General features: G+C 36.0%; 1 protein-coding gene across 2 annotated transcripts in view; it reads right to left on the bottom strand.

Annotated features, from left to right (window-relative positions):
• LOC111324551 (uncharacterized) overlaps positions 1 to 11,324 on the bottom strand; it is a 29,259-nt gene extending 17,935 nt beyond the window's left edge. For both annotated transcript variants that reach the window (XM_022928145.2, XM_088743486.1), the window contains exons 1-2: positions 11,131 to 11,324; positions 10,442 to 10,684 (exon numbers count right to left, since the gene is read on the bottom strand). In XM_022928145.2, coding sequence (XP_022783880.2) covers positions 10,442 to 10,684; positions 11,131 to 11,163 — 276 coding nt within the window. In that variant the 5' untranslated portion in view covers positions 11,164 to 11,324. The remainder of the gene's footprint in view (positions 1 to 10,441; positions 10,685 to 11,130) is intronic.
• Positions 11,325 to 17,939: the final 6,615 nt, after the last annotated feature.

The raw sequence follows: 17,939 nt of genomic DNA, 5'->3' as shown, positions 1-17,939 counted from the left end.
AATCCAGCTTATAGAGCAAAACGCTATAGGCCAAGAGCCTTGTTAGCAAATAACCAAAACAAATAGCTGCTATTGGATATTAATTTATCATGACTCTCAACAGCCGCGAAAAAACTGTTGAAGCGAAGCGTAACGAAACACTCATAACACCTAATAAAACTCATAAAGAGTTTGATGACGGAAAATATAATTCAAATTTATCCAGGAGGTATTTATAGCCTTGGCTCACCATATATCTATTGTAGCTTCGCAGGCAGCCAAAAAATTGTCAACACTGTCTCCGAAAGAACCAATGATAAACCGAGGGCGGAAAATGTCAGAGAGGACAAAAGAACTTCATTGTAAATGTCTTTTCTTAAAGGAAAATTAAATAAACACTGTATCCACCAGTGGTGCTAACAATAACGCCGAAACAAAAGCAAATAAAAGAAATGTTCCCTGTTACGCTGAAAAAAAAGTTCACATCAGAATAAAACAGAATACAAAAAAATTTACACCGTGATATTTTCTGTTATCTCAATTCAACGATTTTTCGTCAATTTACAGTTTATGAAATTTCACTTCTTATAAAATACTTTGAACAGCCACTAAAATGAAATACAAAGCCAGAAAAAGATAAGATTTTGTTTTAAGTTTCTCCTCTCTCTTTAAGCATAGATCGACCAAAAACTGAAATAAATTTGCATTAATTTTTCTTTCAATTCCGGCAAAGACCTACCCTTAAAAATATAATTTGTGCTCCTACAAATATTTCAAGCAACGACACTCGCAAATATAATCGAGAAACACCGAAATAAAATATATAGCACAAAGAAAATCGACCTGTTCTTTTTCAATATCTCAAAGTACCCTCTTGTTCTTTTAATATTCGATTTTCTTTACACCTTTCCTTCACAATGGTCAGGCTTAAAGCGCATATAGACAGCTGCAATTTCGTTTGAATGGAAAACCATCATACACGCGACAGAACATCGATTCGCGTTTAAGCTAGTCTACAGTCAAAACAAGTTCACAGAGCTCATGCTTCAGCAATGTTTATACAAACTCAAGGGCAGTACGTTTGTGGAGATTAAAACAACAAAACCCGTTTCTTTTTCCTATAGCTCCACCGCGTCAACAATATCAGCAGGATTTCAAGAATATGAACTATTATTGACCTTTCCAAAGCGTAACAAAATTAGTGTTGGAAACGCAATGGCAGATACTTGAACGAATGAACGCTTCGGCCGTTGGTATCATCACTAAAACAACGAAAAATTTGATTGGAAAACCCAGTTGCAAAATAAAAAAAAAACCTCGATTTGGCGACAAAGAACCGTGCGATAACTTTTTTGTCTCCTCATTGAGAGTATCAAAGCGAATCTCACGGAATAATCTTAACTTTGGATATATAAACGGAACTTTGTAACCGTTTTGCAACCAGCAGATGTCAATGTTATCAACTTTAATCATATTTGTTCAAAGTTCTCCAATAACAGTTGTGTTGCGTGTCTTGGAGGAAGCATCAAACAAAGGCGGAAGCAATTACCTTTAAAAAAGATACAGAAATTTCACAATGACAGGATACTTCGAGAGAAAAATACCGAAAAAACAACAACGTACATTCTGAAAGAGTGGTTAAGAATAGGTAAGATTATACGGGATTAGACATGGCGAAAGTGGCTCTTCAAAACTGAATTCATTAAGACATCCAAGTCTTCCCCTGTTCGTTGATTGCTGTTAAAATCAGACATGTTTCACAATAGATAACAGCACCTACTTTACTTCTCGTTTCGTTTACCTTTTGCTATCCACATCTAATTTATACAGACATGATTGTTACCAGTTGTACAAATATCGCCGTTTGTAAACGTAGAAACATTCGAACTATCTTCAGACAGCTTCGTGGCTGCAACACGTGCTTAAAACGGATCAGTTATGAACCACGCGGGTAATCCAGGCTTTGTTCTCACAACCCAAGACAACTTTGTATTCTAAACCATATGCGCATAAAAAAAAATAGCAATCTTTATTTTCAAGAACTCCTTCTCTTCTCTGAGAGTAATCTCCAACCCAGAGTTCTGAGTGACGAGGTGCAAAAAGACGAAGCAATAACGGAGGGGAGGCTGAGCGCGATTATCAGAGCTTACATGTAATTTAAGATTCGTCACTTTCCTAATCATACGACGAGAAAAGGCGTGAAATGAAAGTTTTGGAAAGACCTACTGAGCAAAATTTTGTTTACAGTACGAATTCTGTCATCAGGGTCACTTACAAAACTGTCCAATCGGATTACAGAAAGTGAGCATTGAATTCCTTTTGAATTCTGTATCATGTATGCCTTATTTGGTCTTCTTGGTTACCTATCATGTGATTGCTTCCTTCAATAAAAGCAACTCCGGTGACAGTAAAGGAAATGTATTTATTTTCTAATCTCTTATCAATGTTTCAGTGGCGAATGAAAATTTCTTTGCGGATCTTTTGTTTAGGAAACTACTATTGTATCTGTTTCTTTTGAACTGAAATTACAGCTCAGTTTGCCTCAAAATTCAAGGACCTTGTTATGCTCCAGTTAGATAGGAACATGACTATCCTTCCAACAGTTTTACAGCATACTTCTAAAAGATACAACACAATAACGGGATGATGGCACGAGTCATGCCGAAGCATGTCTTTGAAAAGTACTATTGCGAGTTTGAAATTTATTTTGATACTTCAAATTGTGCGCGCTTTCGCGTTACCTTTGAAAGGAAAGTCTTTCGAAAACGTCCATACATTGACTAGGGAGTCAAAATGGTACTCAGAGATTGTGCTCAGGTATCGAACGTGCACGCTTTAATTAAATTTTCAAAATCACTGCATCCGATAGTTGAACATTTAGAATGAATTACGTCGTTGACAGACGTGATCATCTTTTTGCAAAAACATTGCTCAAGTATACCGCTATTTTCTCTGTATTCAACTTGGATCTAAAAACAGCAAAACTTAATTGAAATTATTCTTAGTGAAAACAGATCTTATTGAACCAAGCCGGTGATCTAGTTACCTAAATAACTTTCCAATTCTAAATCAATTCGGTCACTACGTGCATGTCACTTAAAATGTTCACGATAATTTAGCAGTAAATCAAATTACTCTAGTATGAGTATTAACCGAAATAAGATTGGATGCGAATAGATTAAACGAATTTTTCTTTGTTTGCCTGGAAAATTTCTTTCATTTTTATCAACAGGGAGTTGGCTTAACCCTGGAACTCACAGAAGTGATTAACATGCAAATTCTCCCTGTAATATCCTTACACTTTAGAGTATACAGGTAACGAGAATACTCCATCGTATCGGGAGGAAGTTATCTTGATCTAACACCAAATTCTCGTAACTACTTTACAAGGAAATGTGTGAAATGTGTACCAGCTAGAGGGGAGATTTAACAGTCATATCTCGAGAGCTCAAGGGTAAAAAAACTTCAGCAAGTTGTAAGAAAGAGCATTGTAGACATGCCTGAAGAAATTAATAGTAATTGAACTGAAATTAAAAGGATTTACAGCAGAGCCAAATGAAAAAAAAGCTAAATCAATTGCACCTAGAGGACATGAAAAGTATGTGACATCTTATTTGTTAAAATGCTTTAATTTACAATTCACTCTAACTCCCTACACGATGACAGATTGTATTTGATCGTAAACGACCTGACTCTAGGTTTAATGCGAATGCTGTTTCCTAGAAATTTATCAAAAGAGGTGCCGTATAGAGAATTCTAAGAAAACAGGGATTCAAAAACGATTACAAGCTGTGAAAACGGAAATAGGAAACGTTGGGACAAGAAGATATTTATAAAAACGATGTTTCAAGAGTAAACTGCAAGTTTTGCAATATACAAATTAAAAGATGGGCAACATCTGTGGTTGCCATTGCACATCTGCGATTCCTATTGAGATGCAGATGCACATAATTACAAAAACAGCTGTTTAGGACGTGATTTTGAAAGCAGATGTATCAATCGGAAATTGTGCCATTCTTAATATAAATGCGTCTGAGAAGACAAAGACTCCATTGAAACTCATAAATCATTTGCTACTCATGGGTAAATTAAAGAGTTGAACAAAATCAATGGCTCGCTAACAATAAAACTCTCTTTTAATTTCAAAATGAAATTGAATTCTCAAATCACCAGGAAGCTTAGTAGTTAACTCTGCTTTGCTAGAATGCAGATTTCGAGTTAGGAATTGAAGTGCTAGATATGCTCACAAACAAGACAGTTTGACCTTATAAATCCCTTAGAAAGTTCATGGTTTAGATGTTAAAAAGAAAATAGGCACACAGCCATGTATTGTTTGGACATGAATAACTTGAGCACATAATATGCTTACCTTGGCAGAAATTTCCACCGAATTATCCAATTCTTTGATGGAGGTCATCCAGGTTTCTGACTCTCTCCTTTAACTACTTAATAAACTTTCTAAAGCACACTTGCGATAAAAGACATTTTTTCTATAAGGGAAATAAATTTATCTGAAATTAAAGCAAAAACTAAAAGCAGACACATCCAAGGCTTAGATCCATTAGATTGCCGCACAATCATCAAACTGACGGAAAAGAACAAGCTTCCCTTTTTTTATGGCCAAAAGTTATCACTAATGGCTCTGAGATGAAGCTGACAATCTGATAAACATTGCACATGTAAAATGTTTTTACTGTAAGCAAAAGCTTCTATATGAAAATAGTAGGTTGAAAGGTGACACTACATTCAAACTTGCCAAACCTTAACAGAAAAATACTAACTTCCATGATTTACTTATGTTTACAAAAGCTCTACCTTGTAAATGCAGCAATTTACAATGTGAACGAAACTAAAGGTGACAGAAAGTCACTGACTGAAGGAATTCAAGAATCACAAAATTCTCCCATCCTCGCAAAACAGATGGTAGAAGTAACCTAAACTAGATAGAATTTGCCTTTCATTACAGGTAAAACAGCTTAGACATCAAACTGAGTGTAGAATGAAGGGTTTTAGACAACAACATAAACAAGAAGCGGCTACTTGAATCAACAGTTTAACTTCTCAAAAAAAGACCATCAAATAGTTGCTGATGTCATTTGGGCTTTTAGTTACCATGCTAGAGAAAAATGTGCAGAGTGTTAATTAACTGTTAGTTGTGATATTCAATAACAGGTAATTGTGGTATTTCAAGAATTATATCATTGCATGGTCTCACAGTTTAGCCCTCTATTCTGGTGTAAACAACACCTAGCAATAAATTTTACACTGAAAAACCTTTACAGCAAGTTTAGAGGCAATGAATTATTTCAGCATCTAAATCTGAAAAACACTTGCATATGTAGATTTGATTCACACAGGATTTTATCTTGTAGTGTCGACTGCCTGTGAAAAGCATCTGTTATTCTGCAGTGTTGTATGATAATCATCAGACTAGATGTTTCCATGACTTTTGGAAAAATTTCAAGTAAACTCACGAAAACACTTCAAGATCTCTTAGAATTCTTTCAGTCACCTTTAACCTTTGTAACACAAACTTTGATGAGAAATACTTGATTTAATGAGTACTGTCCATCCATCTAAGATGTGCAAAAATACCTTGAGTTACCTTTCACTCTCGCTCCATGCACTTCTGTGAGTGCCTACTGTTTCATTTTGTTACGTTCAAAGCCTTTACCGTGCACTTAATAACAACAAATTATTTCACCATCACAGTGTACATGTATCTTAACTCATGTCATGGAAGACTGAAATTTACCTTATAACAGGATTAATAGATTTAAGAAAAAGAAAAGGATGACAACAGTTTGTAAATTATGGAAAAAGATACATTTTGAAGGAAAGAGAAACTCCCCAACCCATAAGCAGGACAACATGTTTAACTCTATATAGTGTCCATCCTTGTTTCTGGGATTCTCTATTGTAACTACTAGTAATTTCTTTCTTTCCAATGGATCAACAGTCAGACTCCTAAACAAAAGACTTTCTTGAAGACGGGTTAAATTTACAATTTCTATGGCAATTTGTCTGGTGTTGCTTTAAAAATTCTACCCTTTTCTAAGATTCACCGTGCTTAATAATAACTACTCCTTGAACTAACAACTGATTAAGTTAAATTACTGGGTCCAGGGCCCGGTTGTTCAAAGAGCGGATAACGCTATCCAACGGATAAATTGCTATCCAGCAGATAAGTGTTACCAAAATGTACTGCGCTATTCACCGGATAGATATTTATCCTGTGGATAGCATTATCCACCCTTTAAACAACCGGGCCAGTTGTATAAAGGGTGGAAAGTGCTATCCAACAGATAAATTGCTATCCAGCAGACAAGTGACAGCAAAATACACTATGCTAACCACTGGACAAAGATTTAACCAATGGATAGTATTATCCAGCCTTTGGACAACCACAAACAACTTCCTTACAGTGATGCAATTTGAGTATTATTTCAGAAAGAATACTTATTTCTGCTACCAAACAATTTATATGAATTCATAAGTGCACAATTTGATTCAAGAAAACTATTAGAGGGTCACAACATCAAATATTACCATTTATCTTTCCAACTTTACAAGATAAATTAATTCATTACATCAAGACCTTTCCCATAACATAAAATTATTCTGAAAACAATAGCATGCAAACAAGAGGTTTAATGAAGAAAGCAAAATTATGCAACAGTTATCTTTTAAAACTATGAAATAACACCTTTGACACTTCACTGGAGATGGGTTGGAAACACTGTTGAAAAAGTCAGAGTTATCGACAGATAATAAACTTGTGTTAAAGTAAAACTCAATCATCAGTGGGGTCAAATACAGCTATTGGTGAAGATGGATGGAATATATCACTTTCCTGTTTTCACAGTGTAGTCACTTCAAACTTAAGGTAATCAAATTTTTTAAGGCGGCAATAATTGGTCGATAACAATCTTCTTTAAGGAGGAGTTGAAACACATGGGAAAGCTGTCCAGAACAAGTTGTAACATTGTATGACAATGTGCAGGGCAGAAGCTAAAACCAAAATTCAGGAAACTTAGGGGGTGAAAAAAACTACCATGGAAGAGGTTTGGATATCTCTCAAAACTAACAACTTACAGTCACACACATGACTGTAATGAGACTCTGCCTGATAAAATGTCACAAACTTACTTTCTTTCAAAGCATGAAGAGTAGAGGATATATAAATGCTACTAAAAAATTAACTTCTAAATCTAAGAATAAGGAAGACCTATGTGAAATCTAGTCAAGTGAACTTTGAAATCTTGCATGAACTTCAGATTCTACTGCAAGTGGTTAGACATTCAAAATCATTTTTCTTAGATCTTTTATCACTGGCAGAGACAAATTTGATGAAATCCCCAATTGCTGAAATTTTTGAAACAGTATTTTGGATTCTAAAATCAGATCTCTTTAATTTTAGTGTTAGCATCCTAAAACAGATTTTCTGGTGACACTACAAAGAACGCTATACAGATTTCTTTAGTCAAGATGGTTTTGCAGCCGTTAAAGCCATCACTTATCAAGATATCTTTAGGGAGCATTTACCTATCCAAACCAGATGTTAGTGTCAATAATCAATGATTCTAGAGTTACTTCAGGACAATTCTTCTTCAATAAACAAAAAGAATGACTAAAACATTCTCAGAAAGCTGTGCTTAATTGACTGAAGAACTCAAGATGTGTCACGTGATAAACAGCCATGACTTTAAGGGGAGAGCTCTTGATGATTAATTTCCCTCACAAAAGATATTGATATTCCATACTTAATTGAAGAACAATAAAAAAGGAAACTAATAACAGCTTTGTACAATGGCTTTTAACCCAGAGCCATTACTAAAATGTATTAATTCCATGTTTCCACAAAGATAGAAGTATTCACAAATTATCAACCCCAGTTTGTTAACAAAGCAATAATTATTCACAAAAGGAGTTAAAAAGTCACTCAAGCCAGTTAAAATCTCTTTACAGGGGGTAAAAATACAAGAAACAAGCTTGTAATCTGTTATACAAGATATTCCCCGCTGATTGATTTGGACAGACATTTCTAATTTATTTCCACTTTACCTCAGTCAAAACAGAACAATACAGAATACTCAGCCTGGGAAATCATTGCCTTTGGGTATATTTTTAGAAAAAATGTATCAAACAAATCTTGCTGATCTTATTTATATCACAGAGACCCTTTTTAGGTACATTCAACTGCCACAAAGTGTAGAGGGCAGTGGAATTCTACTTTAAATTCCAAAGAGAGACATTAAATTTGTTTGATATTACTTCTAACAATTTCTTAGCAAAATACAAGTGCAATCAAAATTATTCTGGACAACCACTCTAGAAGATTCTATATGCTATATCAATGGATCTTTATCAAAACAACAAAAAACACGTTTACATCACCACAATGGAAATTTACAATGAATCATTTCATAAAAGATGATATGACTGCATTAAATTTGTCTGAGTTGCTGTTATTGTAAATTGAGATTAAATGACAAGTACCAATGGCCTGAAACATGCCTTTTTACAATGAGTCAGAAATGTTGTTTTGAAAATCAATTTGAAGTGCTCTTGGGTGCATTTGACCTTTGTGCTTGACACAAAACCAACATAACTGGATAAATCCAAAATACCTAAAATAGCATTGGTGTTGACTTCTTGAAATAAGATAAGAGTGGTATTGTGCAAGTATCAAACCTGATACATGTTGAAATCACAATGAAGCTCAAAACAGCACAATGTACTTGTACTTAACTAATGAGTCAGACCTACATGGGTGAAAAAATCTATGAAGCTAAGGTACTCAGAAGAGCTCTAAACATTTTCATCCAAACGTGTGCATACATATTGTGTGCATACATGGAATAAAATGACTACCAACTGCATCAGTAGTCTTAACAAATGCATGATTTAAAGTAGTATAGGATTCCAACAGATGGGTTCCAGGATTTTGATTCTTTAAGTATTTATTATTCTTCTAAACCTCCTTTATGCAACAGATCTCCTGTGGCGAATTGATTAATTGAAGTATAATTGATCTTAGAGACCAAAGTATTCTATAAAAAAAAACAACAACAACAAAATTTGAATTTTGTGCTCTGAAAATTGTGTCATCTCAAACGGCAATGCAATATCAGTTAATTATGTTCTGTCGCTAATTTCATTATTTTTATTTTTTTAATCTGCCCAAAAAATATTTTGATAACCGACTCTCGAATTAAGAAATTATGCCTCACTTTAAGTTAAGGAAACCACTTGTGGTACCATTTACAATAAGTTTGCCAAATTGAAATTTACAAACCCGTTTACTTCAATCAATAATTGCGATCTTTCCCAGGGTTACTACGCAATAATATTAATCATCCTTATTCTTCCCGTCTTTACTTATGTGAGTGGGAAATATTGGCAGATACAATTCTACTTCACATGTTAAAACCGCTCCTAGGCTGAAACGGGTTTTCTAGACTGCAACACATTACTCATCAAATATTTACGTAAAGCAAGTTTCGAAACATTTAGGTCATCTGAATCTATCTACTCTTTTGTCAATCAGGAAACTCGATTTAGCGCTTACAACTCAAGAGTAATTTTAAATCCGCACAGAAGAGGTAAGATTTTGTTCACGCAACAGAGAATTTACCACATGGGGTCCAGCTAATGGACAACTATTTTCAGCATAAACATTTACCGTGTTGAAAATACCTCGGCGGAAATGAATGTTTACCGAACGACATATTTATTAAACGAGATTGTATTCTTTAACTCTGTACATCACGAACGATCCCGTAATCTTATTAACCGTAAAGGCTAAAAAAATTTGCACGATCTTTTGTTGAGTGAATGAACGTATTTGGTTTCTTGAACGCCGATTAGTCGCTCGACTAAAAGAACAAACTTTAAACATTGTTTTCATCGCGTGTTGCAGTTTCTGTTTACATCTTTCTAAAATTATAGTACAAAGATCGCTGAAAGAAAATTGTTTTTGATACTTGAAAATCTGATGATATAACAGGAGTGGGCACGCTATTACAAAATAGTACTAAATGCTATAAATTACAGAAAACTCTCATCATTGTGTAAGGTTAATGGACGTAATTTTCTTTGTGAGGAAACATCGCACAGAAAAGTACAAACACGTACTCAATTATTTTGAGGTGAAAATAAGCAAACTTGAAAACATCTGTGAAATACATTCTCTTTTAAAAAGTGTATTTGACTGTGCTGTTCACATGAAAGCCAAAAATTATAGCTATCTTCATTGTTCGCTTGCGGTTATTGAAAACATTACAAGTAGCTCTAAAGGGCTGAGATATAAAACATTTTAACTATGCGATCGGCCTTGACAGTATTTACGCCAAGCTAAATGAAAATGACTGATTTCCTTGTAGCTTGAAATTAACGCTATCATAGTTTCAGCATACTGTCGATGCGTAACGCCACATTTATTTCCTCTCTAATTTCCTACCTTTGACCAGCTTGGTTGGAGTTGCACAGCATATCTGCCGTCTTCGAGTGCGCGTTCGAACTGCCGTGTTCGAATGAAAGCAGCAGATCTATTTCCATAAAGAACATGGTTCTGAGGATCGAGATTTATTGCATCTGTATACAGTTCAACAGCGTTTTTAAACTCTCCTCTCGAGCAAGCTTCTCCAGCTAGCTTTGCTTTCTCCAAAAACACCGAGCGGGCTTCAGTTGTTGTGGGCTGCGGCTGAAAGATGAAAATGTAACTTAAGTGAGATTTCATGACCGCATACTTCTCCACACACTCAAGAAGTCCATCATAGATTTACCCCAAAACTTAAGCGGTACATCTGGGATAAAAATTCCCTGTAGTTCAGTTTAGGTACGTCCAAAATACCTACCGATATCACAACACCCAGCTAGTATAGTGAATTATAAACTGTCGCTTCCTTACATATCTTCAGCTACGTATGTAATTTCAGAACTGTAGACTTCCACGACAAGATGGGTATCACTAGAGGTGAAGTATGGGCCGAAAGCACTCCAGCGTTAACAGTTTCAAAACATAGCAGTTTCTCACTAGTTAAGAGTGAGGACTTTCGCAAAACACGCCACGAGTTTACCGAAATAATCCGATATACTCAACTACTCTGGCGGCCTACAAATATGCACAGAATTAGTGCATTGTCAAACCTGCAATTTGTCGTCCGTTGAGGCTTCACCCATTTAGCTCACAGGGGAGCAGAACCAAAGGCTTAAGGTATTTCCTGTTGTGTATAACATTCGCTTCAACCAAATATACAATACAAGATCTGTGATTCATTATGTTACATCGCGGGACAATCGCCGTAAGTCAACCATTTTCGAGACGATTTGGGTGAAGAACTCGACCCAGCTTCCAGTGACGTCATAACGTGTAACTGTCAACAGGTCACACTTGGATCGTTTCAAATTGAACTAGTTACTTAGCAAAGTGCATCAACAAATATATAAATACGAAAATCCCTTCTTTTTTTTCGAGATCGGAAATAAAAACATTCAGTAAAGTGAAAAATAATTAAGTTAAACACTTTTAAGGGTGAATTCTCATATAAGGGCTTCTGAAAAAAACATATTGACTAACTTCTGTCGCGAACCAAATTTGCATATAATTGTAAAGAATAAATTTGGGGTATTTTAATTTAATAGCGTAATTATTTGGCCTCAAGAATGAAAATTAATAGGTTTTACTGTAGCTTTCTGCGGTATGTTTTTTTCTCCACGCATGTATCTTGTCAAGAAATCTTTTTCCAAACCCCATCACTTGCCAGAAAAACGTTCATTAACTTTGAGGCACAGAAGAGCAGTATTAATTGCGCAAAAACGATATTTGCCAGAGGCTAAGTTACCTCAAGAAGAAAACCAACAACAAAGGTGGATCGCGCTAATGAATTTGCAGTTAGTAAATGTGTTAAGCTTCGCTTAACCTGAATGGCACGCTCTAAAACTTAAGTGATGGTCGCTTGATGAAATTGATCACTAACAATTTCTTCGACAAGAAATTAACACTTTCGTCGATTTCAAGGGAACCTTTATACATCACCATACTCGATAAACACTTGAAATAGTTACGCAGTCTTCGAAATTTTGTCGACGTGCAAAGCAAACAATTAGAAATAAGATTAACCAAAAAAGCAAATTAGATATTGTTTCAATTGCATTCGTGCATAGCACCGCTATAATTTGACTATCAGAAGAATAAGAAAGGAGGGAAACTAACAATAACTCCTATAATTAGCAGACGATTTGGTGAGAAAAAGAAGCTCACGTGTTTTTCATAGAATTTTGTCTTTGTTAGAGGTAAAAAATTTCTTATTTTGTCGAAAATCGATTCATCGTGTGTTTAGAAATATTGGCCCAGCCAGCTGTTTTGAACAAGGGTTGGTTGGACAAATACAAAAACGTCCTTGAAGGACCTTGAAGCGTTGCTAAAATGTTTCCTGTCCCATATAAAGCTTGAAAATAAACAACTCCACCGACCGACCGCAAAACAAATTATCATAAAAGACCTAAAAATTTAAAGACAAATAACCATAACATTTCTACGATCATCAAGCGAGGGGAGGTTAAAATGAGTTAATTTAATACCATTACGTCTAATGAATGGCAAATAAAATTTGTCAAGTACCCTCTCTTTGATTAATTTGACGGACTACTGCATTTTGCTGAACGCATCATGAAAATGCGTAAAGCTTAGAAGTGCATGGTATTATTAAGCTCCCTAGTGGTTCTGATGAGAAAAAGCGAGGGGGGAGGAGGGAGAGAGGAGGGGTAAAGTTTGGGGGAGGGAGTTGGAGTGTTTTATCTAAACAGCAAACTTATAAAATTTTGCTGGTCAGAATGATTCATTTACGTTTTTTGAGAGTAGGGGAGGGTAAGTGGAAGAAAGGGGTGGCAATGAGGGTGATTTTTTTTTTTTTAATGATATGTCGAAGCTCCCATGAGGAAACAACTTGAACATTGGGGTGCAGAAAAAGTATCTGTAACTAGAGAAGGCTCCCGTTTTCGGGAATGTGCAAATCTGACAGAGTCCATCTGGAAGTTTAGTTTTAATTATAAAACGAGATTTTCTCAAAATAGTCTTAACAAAAGCTCCTTTTTTACGTTATTGTTCTTTAATTTAGCTTCCACCGCACTAGATTACGAATGTGCTCGGAGCAAAGTAGTATACTTCCAGAGTGAAAATTTTGGACTGGAAGCTGCTGCGGCATAATTCTACGTCTGACAATGGATTCAGCTCTTGATGAAATTGCGTCTGTTTAAAGTAAATCATCATTGCGAATCACCATCCGAATAAGGCACTCATCATTAGGCGCATGTCCTGAGTCATAGATTTCACCGAAAGAAGCACGTAATAATGTTAAATATTTAGTAGATGAAGACTCATTCGGAAATGAATTTAAACGATGTACGCACCCGACAACGCCTTCGTTCAAACCTGGACACGAGTCCCTTTTCCTCCGCCACAAAGGACATTGGTGTTTGACGCAACTCATGCAGTTTCGCCTTGGAATACCCTCAGCAAATCTCAAAGGCCGATAAACGGCACACGGAATGAAAACTTATAATTCGTGGCCTCGTCTTTAGAAATAATATCCGGTAAAAACTGCCTTGAATTCCATGTTAAGTGGACTTGAACAAACACGGACGCTTCTGATAAAATCCCTTAATAGAATTACCACTCTTTGTTACGAAAAGTATACAAATTCTTAATGTTTAATCTCACAAAGAATCGGTACATTTTTGAGATACAATTGGCTGAAACCAATTTCCTCATTGACATTGTCAATAAAGATTGTTATTGCCAGAAGGTTATCGTAGGGTTTTTTTTTTCCTGTCTCAATGACTAGATTGGGCTGGGCCACCACGATGTTGCATGAGTTCTCTAGATGAGCATACTTGCTCTTTGGACAAACGTCTCAAATATGTTTAAAAAATATTTGTTGATGGGATTTCACCTGCATGACTTTTAACGGCTGAGCAAGGGGACCAGTTGAAAATTACACCAAACAACCTCCTATGAAGTTGATGTTTCCTCCAACTGAATAAACAATCTCCCACTAAGGGAGCACAGGTTACCCAACATAGCGGTTAGAAAACCTTCATATTTGCCCGAACGCAAAACTTATAGAACGATAAAGCTACAGGTAAAGTTTTTAATTGAATATTTCCTCTTCACTTCGGTTTAAGTATCACGCCAGGCGACAGTTTTCTGAAACAAAAAATCTGTCTGAGAGCAGAAAAAAAAGTTAACAGGACTGATCATAAGCGAAAGAGAGGTATGAAGCTAGAAATTTTCGAGCAGATTGCCCATCCGTAAGTTTCAAGTTAGGTTCCGTATGACATACGCAAGAGATGTTTGCCATGAAAAGTTCACTGAAAAACTGAAACTAGGGTTTCAGTCTTACAGCCAAATAACATTTCGGTGAAACTGACCAATCATATTACAAAACACTAGACTTATACCACTCGACTCACAAACATCTTCCCACTCGACTCTAATGATGACTTCCGCTCAAGTTGTTGAACTTGCAGATACTGTAACTGATAACCAGACTGATAACAGCACTTTAAGGACTCGCATTACTCACGACATATTTTCCTCTTAACAATTTTTTTTTTTTAAATCAATTAACTGATATGTCTTGGAATGAGTTCTCTTATTTTCTTGCTGGTGGTAACGATCGCTACTATACATAACGTAAAAGATTTTAGTTACCTTTTGAAAGTTATGTGGCAATCAAACGCGTAATAAGGGTTTCAAATCTTGAAAAGCTAACTTCCAAACCACGGCTTAGAATTCGCCCTTAGGCGGTTATGCATCATTGTGAAAGCGTTTTAATCCGTCATTTCACTTTGACAGCGTCTACGGATAAACGTCTCACAAGACTACGAGAGGAATCTGCAAAAAAAATCCTGCAATGATTGAGCGAGACTATTCAGTGCAAAGTTTATATATACTTGAACAAAATGGATTACAATAAAAGTTTACAAACAGTGTCAGAATGATTAATTGATCTAAATCAAGGCCCAATATTCCAGTGTTAAGTGATGAGGAAAGATACAAGTTCATATCGAAGGGAACAAGTGTCACGGTATAGTTCACGTGCAAATCACGTACAGATCTAAAGTGCAGCAGTCGTTGCTGTTGTCCCGCTGAGGGATCAGGGTTGAAGCGGGATATCTTGAATCACGAATCATAACGTTGAAGGAAGAAGGAATCTTGAGGTGTTTAAAACTCGGGAATCGTGAATTGCGAAATGTAGTTAAAAATGAATTTCGACTGAAAAAGGGTCAATGATCATGATTTATTGGGCTGGGGAAAAAAGGCAGAAATCACGAATCTTGAGGGTTAAACTAGGTTCCTCTTTTTTCAATTAAGCCGACCCGGTGGAGGACACACGTCAGATCAGCGGGTTTTGCCGGTAAGTAAAGCTTCTCTGACAGTTTTGTTCAAACTACCTTTCTTTTAGACAGGTAAAGATAACCATGCTGTACTAGAATTTGTTCGTTTTGAAGGATTTTCAACAGGACTTGAGTGGAACCGAGATCTGACGAAGTTTTTCTCAGCAATCCCTCAAGGACGAATAAAGTTGAATGCGGCAACAGAGCTAAAGAGATGGTAGATCTTTGATCTCATTATATTAAGTCAAAGCATAAAAGACTGCTAAACTGTGCTTTACTTTATAATCTTTCCGCTTGCATAAAGATAATTAGCTAATTGCATTAAATAATGAGGCCGCGGTGAAACACGACAAATCACCGTCCATCGGTCTGTGCCTACGCTTAAAATTAGTGTGAGTTTCGTGTCAAAACATCCGGCCTTAGTTATTCCTGGTAATAGAAAGCTGGATTTTGATAAATCTTTGGTGGGCCCTTTTATATTTAGAAGATAAAATTATTAAAAAAAAAAAAAATGTGACAATATGACAATGTGACTTTGTTCTGGTTAGTGCTCCCACGACTGACTACTTTCTATCAGACCATTGTTCTATCTTATGTGATCTCAATGTTGAGAAACCGGCCTTACCAACAAAAAAAATATCCTACAGGAAAATTAAAGATACTGATCGGCAAATTTTACGTGATGAGTTGGCGGACTCTAAGTTGTGCCTGAATAGTCCTAACACCATAGAGAATCTTGTTGAATGTTATAATTCAACTCTTTCTTCACTCCTTGATCGTCATGCTCCGCTGTTAACTAAGAGATTTAAAATCAGACCTCTTGTGCCCTGGTTTAATAATGATATTAAACAAGCGAGGAAGGAAAGGCGAAGGGAAGAAACCAAATGGCGCCGAACTGGCTGTGCTTATGATTTTTTTGGAATTTAAATCTAAGAGGAACTACACCACTTATCTTATGAATACTGCGCGTCGTGGATTTTTTAAGGAATTCATCGATAAGAACTGTTCCAATCCGAGGGATTTGTTCACGGCAACTAAGAAACTACTGAAGCATGATCATGTTGTTCCTTTTCCACAATCAAATAATTTATTAACTCTTGCCAATGAGATGGGCACGTTCTTTATTGATAAGATCAGAACGATTCACGCTAAGCTCGATAAATTAACATCTTCAGCTTTATTAGAAGTTTTTAGCGATGATACTGAATCATGGTCTGGTGCTTTGATGGATCATTTTAAACCATAGTCAGAAAGAGATGTGCGTAAACTCATTGAAGGTTTTCCTAAGAAAAGTTGTATTTTGGATCCCATGCCAACGTCTTTGGTGATTAACTGTATTGACGAGCTTCTTCCAGTTATTACTAAAGTCATTAATCTGTCCCTGGAGTCTTGTTCGTTCGCATCAAACTGGAAATGTGCACTGGTTAATCCGTTATTAAAGAAGATCGGTCTTGATCTGGTATTTAAGAACTATAGGTCAGTCAGTAATCTTCAGTATGTGTCAAAACTTACTGAAAGAGCTGTCTTCAATCAGTTGAATGAACATATGATGGCAAATAGCATTTATCCCTTATTCCAGTCTGCATATAGAAAACACCACAGTACTGAGACTGCATTACTGAGAGTAATGAATGATATTCTTTTAAAGATGAACTCCCGACATGTAAAGTTATTGGTTCTATTGGATCTTAGCGCAGCATTTGACAGTGTCCCACGATGTGTTGCTCGATCGTTTGCATAATGATGTTGGTTTACGCGGTGGGAATGCTCTCAAATGGTTTCACTCCTATCTTTCTCAAAGAAGCCAGCGGGTCCCTATACATGGTACTCTGTCCAATTATTTTGAATTGGACTGTGGTGTTCCACAGGGCTCTTGCCTTGGACCTTTATTATTCATAGTTTATGCATCAAAGCTATTTGCTATCATAAAGAAACACCTTCCTAGTGTGCATTGCTTTGCTGATGATACGCAATTGTATCTTAGTTTCAAGTCTGATGATAAGTCTAGTCTTGATGAAGCTGTCAGTGCTATGAATAGATGTATTTGTGATTTAAGAAATTGGATGATTAGGGATAGGCTAATGATTAATGGCGATAAAACTGAGTTGATCTTAATAGGAACTAGACAACAATTAGGTAAGATCAACGATGAATGGAATATTTCCGTAGGTGATTGTGATATTTATCCTAGTTCCTGTGTTAGAAATCTCGGTGCATGGTTTGATAATAAGTTGTCAATGTCAACGCACGTTAATAAAATTTGTAATTCCGCGTTTTATCACCTACATAATGTTAGGAGGATTAAGAATTATTTATCTTGCGATTCGTTATTAACGCTTATTCACGCTTTTATCACTAGTCGTTTAGACTATTGTAATGGACTTTTGTATGGCCTTCCTAAGTCGCAAATAACCAAATTGCAACGTGTGCAGAATGCTGCGGCTAGACTTGTACTGAGTTTAAGTAAATATTCGCATATTTCTCCTGCGCTTTGTCAACTTCACTGGTTACCAGTACAACATCGTTTTCATTTTAAGATCATAATTTTAACATATAAA

The sequence above is a fragment of the Stylophora pistillata genome, chromosome 13, assembly GCF_964205215.1.
Source record: "Stylophora pistillata chromosome 13, jaStyPist1.2, whole genome shotgun sequence".
NCBI lineage: Eukaryota > Metazoa > Cnidaria > Anthozoa > Scleractinia > Pocilloporidae > Stylophora > Stylophora pistillata.
This window is presented reverse-complemented; position numbering and strand designations above follow the sequence as displayed.